The 12,877-nt window shown below is 38.9% G+C and overlaps 1 protein-coding gene across 1 annotated transcript in view; it reads left to right on the plus strand.

Moving 5' to 3' along the window:
* Nucleotides 1–12,877, plus strand: part of LOC128642832 (discoidin domain-containing receptor 2-like) — a 1,143,904-nt gene that overhangs the window by 485,054 nt on the left and 645,973 nt on the right. Inside the window, exon 6 of the mRNA XM_053695673.1 lies at nt 3,834–3,981. Within this exon, the coding sequence (XP_053551648.1) occupies nt 3,834–3,981 (148 nt within the window). The remainder of the gene's footprint in view (nt 1–3,833; nt 3,982–12,877) is intronic.

The following is a 12,877-nucleotide window of genomic DNA, read 5'->3' on the forward strand; positions in this document are numbered from 1 at the left end:
ACTTCAGACTCCTTTTCGACGTACTCAGTTACCCCTGTTGGATCTCTCTGCTTCTTTACGGAGCGGTGCACTGTCTCCTATCCTCCGCATCCAATTACCTCAGACATTGACTACTGCCGACCACGTGATCCCAGACCTCAGATGCTGTCTCTGCCTCGAGCTGCTTGGAGCGTTCTCCAAACAAGCTGCCTGCTTCCTCCCCAAAATTGTTATACTTACGGAGCTCAGGGTGAGATATCTCCTTACTTTTTTGCAATTTCCTCTGAACTACCAATATATATTATTTTTACCATCTCTTGGATCTCCTAGTACAATTCTATATGATTTCTACCACTTACTCAAATTGTAACTATTACATATCTACAGTATATACTGCAGTCTATCTAAGAACCATGTATGCTTAATAGGATATGTTTGGAGTTTTAAGCTTGATAATATATATATATATATATATATATATATACAGTATCTTATCATACTGTTTCTTTTATCAAAATCCTTACTCATTTGGGAATATTAACACTTACCTATAACCTGCTCATGAGACAAACTTTACCTGAGTGTTTAATAAAAGAAAACAAACTATCGGCTAGATTACGAGTTTTGCGTTATGAGTGAAAAAGCAGTGTTATGGGTTATAACGTTGCTTTTTCACTACCTCTGTCAAAAAAACTGTACCGCACACTTTTTTGGCCTTAACACAAATTAACTTACGCAATTTGCGTAAAGTCTTTTTTCAACGGGACTTCCATAGCACCGATATTACAAGCTTTTTCTGGGAGGCCAAAAAGTGAGCGGTACAGCCTATCCCGCAAAATTCATAACGCAATCTAAAGTCAGTAGTTATGAGTTTTACGCTACAAAGCTGTAGCATAAAACTCATAACTAAAGTGCTAAAAAGGACACTACCACCCATAAACTACCTATTAACCCCTAAGCCGAGGCCCTCCCGCATTGCAAACACTAAAATAAAATTATTAACCCCAATCTGCTGCTCCCGACATCGGCGCCACTATAATAAACATATTAACCCCTAAACCGCCGCACTCCCTCCTCTCAAACACTAGTTAAATATTATTAACCCCTAATCTGCTTTCCCTAACATCGCCGCAACCTACATTACAGTTATTAACCCCTAATCTGCTGCCCCCAACGTCGCCGCCACTATACTAAAGTTATTAACCCCTAAACCTAAGTCTAACCATAACACCCCCTAACTTAAATATAATTAAAATAAATCTAAATAAAAATTACTATCATTACCTAAATAATTCCTATTAAAAACTAAATACTTACCTATAAAATAAACCCTAAGCTAGCTACAATATAACTAATAGTTACATTGTAGCTAGCTTAGGGTTTATTTTTATTTTACAGGCAAGTTTGTATTTATTTCAACTAGGTAGAATAGTTACTAAATAGTTATTAACTATTTACTAACTACCTAGCTAAAATAAATACAAATTTACCTGTAAAATAAAACCTAACCTGAGCTACACTAACACCTAACCTTACACTACAATTAAATAAATTACCTTAATTAAATACAATTACCTAAATTACAAAAAAAAAACCCACTAAATTAAACAAAATAAAAAAATAAATTATCAGATATTTAAACTAATTACACCTAATCTAATAGCCCTATTAAAATAAAAAAGCCCCCCCAAAATAAAAAAACCCTAGGCTAAACTAAACTACCAATAGCCCTTAAAAGGGCCTTTTGCGGGGCCCTCCAACAGTAAAAACCCACCACCCACACAACCAACCCCCCAAATAAAATCCTAACTAAAAAAAAACTAAGCTCCCCATTGCCCTGAAAAGGGCATTTGGATGGGCATTGCCCTTAAAGGGCAATTAGCTCTTTTTCAATTGCCCAAACCCTAATCTAAAACTAAAACCCACCCAATAAACCCTTAAAAAACATTAACCCCCGAAGATCCACTTGCAGTTTTGAAGACCGGACATCCATCCTCAACGAAGCCGGGAAAAGTCTTTATCCAAGCGCCAAGAAGTCCTCAACGAAGCTGGGAGAAGTCTTCATCCAAGCCGGCAGAAGTGGTCCTCCAGACAAGCAGAAGTCTTCATCCAGACGGCAATCTTCTATCTTCATCCATCCGGCACGGAGCGGCTCCATCATCAAGACATCCGGCGTGGAGCATCCTCTTCAATCAAAGTCTTCTTCCCGAATGAAGGTTTTTTTAAGTGACGTCATCCAAGATGGCGTCCCTTGAATTCCGATTGGCTGATATTCTATCAGCCAATCGGAATTAAAGGTGAAAAAATCCTATTGGTCTATTGGCTGGGGGCATCATTTTATTGCTTGGGGCATCATTTTATTGCTGGGGGGAATCATTTTATTGCAGGGGGCTGGGGGCATCATTTTATTGCAGGGGGACTGGAGGCATTATTTTATTGCAGGGGGCTGGGGCATCATTTTATTGCAGGGGGACTGGAGGCATTATTTTATTGCAGAGGGGCATGATTTTATTGCAAGGGGGCTGGGGCATCATTTTATTGCAGGGGGCATAATTTTATTGCTGGGAGCATCATTTTATTGCAGGGGGCTGGGGGCATCATTTATGGCTAGGGCATCATTTTATTGCAGGGGGCTGGGAGTATAATTTACTACAGGGGGGCTGGGTGCATCATATATTGCAGGAGGGCTGGGAGCATCATTTAAGACTGGGGACATTATTATATTGCAGGGGGGCTGGGGAATTATTTATTGCTGGGGGGGCTAGGGACATCATTTATTAAAGGGGGCTGAACAATCATTTATTGCTGGGGCATAATTTATTATAGGGGGGCTGGGGGCATAATTAATTACAGGGGGCTGGAGGCATAATGTATTACAGGGGGGCTGGAGGCATAAATTATTAAAGGGGGCTGGGGGCATAATTTATTGAAGGGGGCTGCGGACATAATTTATTACATGGAGCTGTGGGCATGATTTATTACAGGGGGGGCTGAGGGCATGATTTATTACAGGGGGCTGGGGCTATAATTTATTACAGGGGGGGCTGGGGGCATACTGTATTACAGGGGGGCTAGGGGCATAATGTATTACAGGTGTGCTGGGGGCATAATATATTGAAGGTGGCTGTGGGGGCATATACATACTCCTCGCTTATACAGTGTAGCAGTGTGTTTCACTTGCTCTGTTGTTATCATTATTAAATATTGGATTTCAAAGTGGCGCAGTTGCTGTTCTCAGGAGCCTCTGGGTTGTACTTGAACGCTGGACCAAAAGTTGCCAGTCCTCCATATGGTCATTAAAAATATTGGTGGGGGCTGCTCTGCCTTAAAAAGCCGGGCCTATTTTTGGTCCCAGTCCAGCCCTGAGAGAATGTGTTTGTGAGTAATGTGCATGTGTGTTTGAGAGAGAATGTGTTTGTGAGTAATGTGCACGTGTGTTTAAGAGAGAATGTGTTTGTGAGTAATGTGCATGTGTGTTTGTGAGTAATGTGTGTTTGTCTGCGCATGTGTGAGATAAGTTTGATTGTGGGTCAGCTGAGAGTCAGATAAATACGGAGATTTTTATCTATTTATAGATTTAAAATATAGAGCTATATGGCTGATTAAAGAGAGGGACAGAATGATCAAGATGTAATGACTGATTTGAATGGCAACATTAATAGATGTCAATGGAGAGGATAGATTGAATGTTAAATTAATGGAAAGAAACAAAGCGACATTATAATTTACTAACAATGGCTTTATTTATTGTGCTTTCTGATGATCGAATATAAAGAGGAAATGTAGATAAGGGGATGGGCTTTAAGATACATAACAGATACATAACTTTATAATTTCCTCTCTTATGCCCCCAGGTGATCAACGGCAATGTAGATGAGTATAACGTAGTCCTTACAGACCTTCGACCACCAATAATTGCTCGTTACATTAGAGTTATACCAGTCACCAAGGTGCCCATGACAGTTTGCATGAGAGTAGAGATTTACGGCTGTGCCTGGTTTGGTAAGTAAAGAGTTAATTATTTTACTGTCCTATTAATGTGATCCTACACACTGTCCAACTTTTAAATCCATTGTAAGTAAAAAGCAACAAATGAATGTGGTATAGGAATATATAGGAAGGAATGTCTAAATTAATCTCTTGTTACATATAAATATTGAAATGTAAATATTGAATGTAGCAGGTAATGTAACCCCTTCACTGTTAGGCCTTTTTCACACCTCTGTGCTAAACTGAAATTTAACTTATATATATATATATATATATATATATATATATATATATATATATATAACGCATTCAACTACAGAGATATATAGGTACTTTTTACATAAAGATGAACATAGAAAGAAATTGTAAATTTGGGAGTTAGTGATTAGTCAGTCATCTATCTTCAATATGGTAAAAATATATCTCTGTTGCTCTTGAGAGAGTCTGTTCAAAGTCTTTAAGTCCATTAAAGTGTTCTCCATTGAGCTTATAGTTTTTTTAACTTGAACGGTTCAAACACAAAGACCTAGATTTGGAGTTTGGCGGTAGCCGTGAAAACCAGCGTTAGAGGCTCCTAACGCTGGTTTTAGGCTACCGCTGGTATTTTGAGTCACTCAAAATAGGGTCTAACGCTCACTTTTCAGCCGCGACTTTTCCATACCGCAGATCCCCTTACGTCAATTGCGTATCCTATCTTTTCAATGGGATCTTTCTAACGCCGGTATTTAGAGTCGTTTCTGAACTGAGCGTTAGAGCTCTAACGACAAAACTCCAGCCGCAGGAAAAAAGTCAGTAGTTAAGAGCTTTCTGGGCTAACGCCGGTTTCTAAAGCTCTTAACTACTGTACTCTAAAGTACACTAACACCCATAAACTACCTATGTACCCCTAAACCGAGGTCCCCCCACATCGCCGACACTCGAATAATTTTTTTTAACCCCTAATCTGCCGACCGCAACCTACGTTATCCTTATGTACCCCTAATCTGCTCCCCCTAACACCGCCGACCCCTGTATTATATTTATTAACCCCTAATCTGCCCCCCACAACGTCGCCGCCAACTACCTACAATAATTAACCCCTAATCTGCCGACTGCAAAGCGCCGCTACTTAAGTTATCCTTATGTACCCCTAATCTGCTGCCCCTAACACCGCCGACCCCTGTATTATATTTATTAACCCCTAACCTGCCCCCCACAACGTCGCCTCCACCTGCCTACACTTATTTACCCCTAATCTGCCGAGCGGACCTGAGCGCTACTATAATAAAGTTATTAACCCCTAATCCGCCTCACTAACCCTATAATAAATAGTATTAACCCCTAATCTGCCCTCCCTAACATCGCCAACACCTAACTTCAAACATTAACCCCTAATCTGCCGACCGGAGCTCACCGCTATTCTAATAAATGTATTAACCCCTAAAGCTAAGTCTAACCCTAACACTAACACCCCCCTAAATTAAATATAATTTTAATCTAACGAAATAAATTAACTCTTATTAAATAAATTATTCCTATTTAAAGCTAAATACTTACCTGTAAAATAAACCCTAATATAGCTACAATATAAATTATAATTACATTGTAGCTATTTTAGGATTAATATTTATTTTACAGGCAACTTTGTAATTATTTTAACCAGGTACAATAGCTATTAAATAGTTAAGAACTATTTAATAGTTACCTAGTTAAAATAATTACAAAATTACCTGTAAAATAAATCCTAACTTAAGTTACAATTAAACCTAACACTATACTATCATTAAATTAATTAAATAAAATACCTACAATTACCTACAATTAAACCTAACACTACACTATCAATACATTAATTAAATACAATACCTACAAAAAAATACATTTAAATAAACTAACTAAAGTACAAAAAATAAAAAAGAACTAAGTTACAAAAAATAAAAAAATATCTACAAACATAAGAAAAATATTACAACAATTTTAAACTAATTACACCTACTCTAAGCCCCCTAATAAAACAACAAAGCCCCCCAAAATAAAAAATGCCCTACCCTATTCTAAATTACTAAAGTTAAAAGCTCTTTTACCTTACCAGCCCTGAACAGGGCCCTTTGCGGGGCATGCCCCAAAAAGTTCAGCTCTTTTTCCTGTAAAAAAAAACATACAATACCCCCCCCCCAACATTACAACCCACCACCCACATACCCCTAATCTAACCCAAACCCCCCTTAAATAAACCTAACACTAAGCCCCTGAAGATCATCCTACCTTGTCTTCACCTCACCAGGTATCACCGATCCGTCCTGGCTCCAAAATCTTCATCCAACCCAAGCGGATTGAGCTCGCATTCTATTGGCTGATCGGAACAGCCAATAGAATGCGAGCTCAATCTGATTGGCTGATTGGATCAGCCAATCAGATTGAACTTGATTCTGATTGGCTGATTCCATCAGCCAATCAGAATATTCCTACCTTAATTCCGATTGGCTGATAGAATCCTATCAGCCAATCGGAATTCGAGGGACGCCATCTTGGATGACGTCCCTTAAAGGAACCGTCATTCTTCAGTTGGACGTCGGAAGAAGAAGATGGGTCCGCGGTGGAGGTCTTCAGGATGGATCCGGTCGTCATCGGATGAAGATAGAAGATGCCGCTTGGATCAAGATGGTTGCCGGTCCGGATCGCCTCTTCTTCCCGGATAGGATGAAGACTTTGGAGCCTCTTCTGGACCTCTTCAGCCATCGAATGATGGATCGCCAACCCCCGCTTGGGTTGGATGAAGATTTTGGAGCCAGGACGGATCGGTGATACCTGGTGAGGTGAAGACAAGGTAGGATGATCTTCAGGGGCTTAGTGTTAGGTTTATTTAAGGGGGGTTTGGGTTAGATTAGGGGTATGTGGGTGGTGGGTTGTAATGTTGGGGGGGGTATTGTATGTTTTTTTTTACAGGAAAAAGAGCTGAACTTTTTGGGGCATGCCCCGCAAAGGGCCCTGTTCAGGGCTGGTAAGGTAAAAGAGCTTTTAACTTTAGTAATTTAGAATAGGGTAGGGCATTTTTTATTTTGGGGGGCTTTGTTGTTTTATTAGGGGGCTTAGAGTAGGTGTAATTAGTTTAAAATTGTTGTAATATTTTTCTTATGTTTGTAGATATTTTTTTATTTTTTGTAACTTAGTTCTTTTTTTTAATTTTTGTACTTTAGTTAGTTTATTTAAATGTATTTTTTTGTAGGTATTGTATTTAATTAATGTATTGATAGTGTAGTGTTAGGTTTAATTGTAGGTAATTGTAGGTATTTTATTTAATTAATTTAATGATAGTATAGTGTTAGGTTTAATTGTAACTTAGGTTAGGATTTATTTTACAGGTAATTTTGTAATTATTTTAACTAGGTAACTATTAAATAGTTCTTAACTATTTAATAGCTATTGTACCTGGTTAAAATAATTACAAAGTTGCCTGTAAAATAAATATTAATCCTAAAATAGCTACAATATAATTATAATTTATATTGTAGCTATATTAGGGTTTATTTTACAGGTAAGTATTTATCTTTAAATAGGAATAATTTATTTAATAAGAGTTAATTAATTTCGTTAGATTAAAATTATATTTAACTTAGGGGGGTGTTAGTGTTAGGGTTAGACTTAGCTTTAGGGGTTAATCCATTTATTAGAATAGCGGTGAGCTCCGGTCGGCAGATTAGGGGTTAATAATTGAAGTTAGGTGTCGGCGATGTTAGGGAGGGCAGATTAGGGGTTAATACTATTTATTATAGGGTTAGTGAGGCGGATTAGGGGTTAATAACTTTATTATAGTAGCGCTCAGGTCCGCTCGGCAGATTAGGGGTTAATTATTGTAGGTAGCTGGCTGCGACATTGTGGGGGGCAGGTTAGGGGTTAATAAATATAATATAGGGGTCGGCGGTGTTAGGGGCAGCAGATTAGGGGTACATAAGGATAATGTAAGTAGCGGCGGTTTACGGAGCGGCAGATTAGGGGTTAAAAATAATATGCAGGGGTCAGCGATAGCGGGGGCGGAAGATTAGGGGTTAATAAGTGTAAGGCTAGGGGTCTTTAGACTCGGGGTACATGTTAGGGTGTTAGGTGCAGACGTAGGAAGTGTTCCCCCATAGCAAACAATGGGGCTGCGTTAGGAGCTGAACGCGGCTTTTTTGCAGGTGTTAGGTTTTTTTTCAGCTCAAACTGCCCCATTGTTTCCTATGGGGGAATCGTGCACGAGCACGTTTTTGAGGCTGGCCGCTTGCGTAAGCAACTCTGGTATCGAGAGTTGAAGCTGCGTTAAATATGCTCTACGCTCCTTTTTTGGAGCCTAACGCAGCCTTTATTTGGACTCTCAATACCAGAGTTATTTTTATGGTGCGGCCAGAAAAAAGCCGGCGTTAGTTTTTCGGGTCATTACCGACAAAACTCCAAATCTAGCCGAAAGAAAACAATGGTACATTGTGGATGATTTGTTAATATTTTCTTATAATGTGTTCAGTCTAATAATATTTTAATGTTGTAATGTTTTCAGGGAGACTGATGTGTAATGTCTTAATAATATGTGGATAGTGGTATGTATTTGCGTTGTTGTGTGGTACATTTTTCTGTGCCGACGTTTTTGGCATCTCCTAATCAGTTTTCTATAGGGGAGCGTTAGAGTGTGCATTAATTAGGTGTTGCTTTGTGATGAGTATAAATACTCTTCCCAGAAGAGTTTTACCGCACAATAAAAGTCTATGTGTTGTGTCTGATAATAATGGTATTTTTCTAGTGATGGTAGTCGCATTATTTGGTGTCTCCACTCTTGTTTGTTGGGTATTGATGTCTTTTTCCAGTACCTAGGGATCAATTGCCTGGCACCACTAATCATAAGGTATATAAGCATTTGTTTATATTTACATTTCAATTTAGGTAGCTTGTTAAATAGGAGGGTCAAGGGGTAATTCATATGTTAGGACATTGCTAATCTCTGTATACATGTCTTGCCAGTATGGCTTCAGTAGTGGACAATCCCACCAGATATGGGCCAGGGTGCCTGTTTACCCACAGCCTCTCCAGCAAGAGGCGTCTGTATGTGGGTATATGTTGGCAAGTCTGCTGGTGTAGGTACCATCTGCATAGTACTTTCATATTTGTTTCAGTAATGTTCATTGATGAGGGTGACTTGCCCATGTGTCTAAAAATATTGTTCCATTCAGGTGTTGTGATCAAGAGATGTAAATTCGTCTTCCCACGCTTTGGTGTATCCAAGGAAGTGTTACAGAGTGTATGTCTAGTAATACTTTGTATATCTTTGAAAAATACCCTCCAATGGGGCTTCGGGCTGCTCACAGAGCTTCAAATGGGTTTAATGTTCTAGGGAGATGCTGCTTGTATTTGTTGTGGTTGAAAAAGTGGTAGAGTTGTAGATATGCATACCACTTACTGAATACAGTCAAACAAGGCAGCAGCAGCACCAGCAATGGTTAATCTTTAAACCTTTTATTCAGGACAAGAGAAAAAAGAACACAATGTTTCGGGACTCAACCCTTAATCATGTGAATATCAAACAAGTGTTTGAGTCCCGAAACATTGTGTTCTTTTTTCTTTTGTCCTTAATAAAAGGTTTAAAGATTAACCATTGCTGGTGCTGCTGCTACCTTGTTTGACTGTATTGATTTTGTGGGGAAAGGTCTCCTCCCTGGCAGCTTGCACGGCTTGGCGGGATGTGCTGAACTCCTACCTTTGTTTTACTTACTGAATACAGGGATGTCTCTATCTGCTAGTTCAGTTTTTGTTTTGAGTTTTCCTCCATCTAGAACTGTGTGACAAGGTAGGTACGTATGAATGTTAATACTATACTGCTGGGGTTTGTTATAATGGATAGGGGGCTCTGGGTTATGAAGGAGCACAGATACTGGCGATGGGATCAAGGATATACCTCTAACTTTGGTTACCAATATGTCCCATGTTGCAAATGTGTCCCTGACTAATGTGGGGGTTGAGTGCAATGGTTTTCTACTTTGTTTGTTGAGCCAGCAATTGCTGCCCGAATGTCGAACTTTAGTGAGATGATGTTCCAGCATGACCCATTCCTTAGTATTGGTATGTTTGCACCAGTCTACTATTCTCACCAGTTGTGACGCCTGTTTATAAAATGAAATAAAAAATGTTAGGAGCCCCTAATCCTCCATTGTGTCTATTTCGATACATTGTGCATTTTGTAGCCCCATAAAAAGTAGTTAGTCACCTTTTGTAGAGTATCTATGAAGGAGGGTGGTAGGTGAATTGGTATAGTTTGAAAGCTATATAATAAACAGGGGAGTATGGTTATTTTATATGCTTGGATTCTTCCTAGCCAAGATAAGTGCTTACATCTCCAGCTGAGTAAGTCGGATTGTATAATTTTAAGTGTTCCAGGGTTTTTGGCTATGTGTATCCCTAGATATTTTAGCAAACTGTTTCATATTTCAAATTTATAATCTTGCATTTGTTGTAATTCCCAATCTGATAATTCGACACCCAAAATCTCCGATTTAGAAGTGTTCATTTTAAAGTTTGAGAGTGTACCATACATTTTTAATATTGGCATTAACGTTTTTAAGGAGGACTGCGGATTAGTTAGATTGAATAAAAGGTCATCAGCATAGAGCATTACTTTATATTGTGCCTGGTCCTTTGGATGTCTATAGTTTGTTTGATATGAGAGGCTAAGACCTCCATAGCTAGCACAAACAAAAGTGGTGACAGGGGGCACCCCTGTCTTGTGCCCTTGTGAATGCTTAATGGGTTTGACAGAGAGTCATTTAGTTTAATTTGCACTTTAGGTGTATTATATAGTGCAACATTTTTGTCTATGAGGATATTGCTGAATCTGAATCTCAGTAGGGTGTTGCATAAGAGTTTCCAGTTTAGTCTATTTAAAGACTTTTCTGCATTAATTGCTAAACATATTGAGAGTATTTTATGTGATTAAGCATATTCTAGCAGGATAAGAGTTTTAAGGGTATTTTCACACGCCTCTCTCTGTGGTACAAACCCTGCTTGATTGGGATGGGTTAATTAAGGGAGTATTTTGTTAAGTCTTGTCGCTATGATTTTGGCATATATCTTAATGTCTATGTTTAACAGTGAGATGGGGCAAAAATTGGAGCGTATGGGGTTTTACCCTGTTTAGGTATTACCGAGATATGTGCTTCGAGCATAGAGGGTGGGAATGGGTGTTGGTGATCTGTGTTGTTGAATATATGAAGCTGCCCGGCTTGTGCATGCATCAGTTGTGATAAGGGTTCTTTTTTTAGGCATGGGGAGCTGTCTGTAAACCCTATTAGTTACATGTTAAGTGTTTTCTATATTATAGAGGCTAGAGTAATATGTCTCGAATTGTGATAGAATGTCTGTAGTTGTGTACATTCGCCTGTCTGAGGGTGTTTTTAATTCATGTACAAAAGTTTTGAGCTTTTTCATTTTGAGAGCTCTAGACTGAGAGTAGTCTCCTTGCCCTATTACTCTCAAAGTAGAACCACTGTCTAGTTTTGAATGCAATTGGGTTGGTGTCATAAATTAGTAGCGCTGCTTCTAATTTAGAAAACAATGTCTGATCTTGTGGGTTTTTCTTGTGCTCATATTTAGCTTTGAATAGGGTGTATATATTTCTATTATACTATTATTACGGCTGCAACACATTTTTGTATATTTCTTTCATAAGGTGGTGATAGTCCACGATCCATTACGCATGGGATGACAATTCCCACCACTAGGAGGAGGCAAAGATTTACAAACTTTCAAGAGTTCTTCATCCCTTCCACCTCACTCGTATCTCAGTCTTTGCCTTCCAGAAAGCGGGTGGAAACATGAGGTGCTCCTGAAATTTACTTGAGAAGGGTTCTCAGACTGATTTAAGACCCATTTTTCTCCCTTAGAGAACTTCTGTGGAAAGTCAGAGGGAAGATATTGGAGTAAAGGGCAGTAACACAATTAATCCTGGTGAAGGAGTTAGTCATAAGCCTACCACAGGTGCCTCAAGACAGGTCCCTTACCTCCTCCTGTCAGGTTGTCAGTATACTCCTACATTATATCTCCTGCTTTAATGTGCTCAGCACTGGCTGGGCTAAACCACTGAATGCAGTATTTTCTACAAGCTGAACCTAAGTACTTCATACAGAGGGTAAGCAGTGGTCTGCGAGCTTGACAGGTAAGTATGCTTATTGCACTTACATAGCCTTCAAGCTATCAGCAGGTACAGTTTGTAATGGTACAACATAGCCAGGGGACCTTAGTATGGCAGGGTATACTCAGTCACTGGGGGTTAATGGCTGCCTGTCATTGAGGGTTAATTTGCTGCCTATTTTTGACTCACATTACAGGGCAATGGGACCTTTATTTGAATTTATTCAAGTTCAATTTCTTCTTTTACTCATATGAGGAACAGTTCCTATGGGCTATTTTTTAGTATTAATTTTCGCAGAGATTACAAGTTGTGTGCTAAACCAGGTGTTTAAATAAATCAAAAAAATGAGAGGTATCACACGCTCCATAGTGCTGCCATTACAAGTTACTGAAAAACCTACTTTTGTTGTGCGATATGATGTGATAAGTTCCATTCCGCTCAAAACCCAAGGCCCGACTTGACATGCTCGTGCACGTTTTCCCCCATAGACATCAATGGAGAGAAAGTGTTAGAAAAAAACTAACACCTGCGATCGCGGAATTGCGATGCTATAACACATTTCCCATTGATGTATATGGGGAAAATAAAGTTACGTTAAAAGCTAACACCCATAGCGTTGTGATTCAATTTATAAGTTATGAATGAGGAACACTTCTGAATAATTAAAGCTTATATAATTGTTTGGCAAAAATGGTTCAACAAATGTTTATCAATATTGACTTAGAGAAACATGGGCATGGGTCAATTTGCACCTTTCTTTGACACACATAGCTTATCATG

This window comes from Bombina bombina, chromosome 12 (assembly GCF_027579735.1).
Source record: "Bombina bombina isolate aBomBom1 chromosome 12, aBomBom1.pri, whole genome shotgun sequence".
NCBI lineage: Eukaryota > Metazoa > Chordata > Amphibia > Anura > Bombinatoridae > Bombina > Bombina bombina.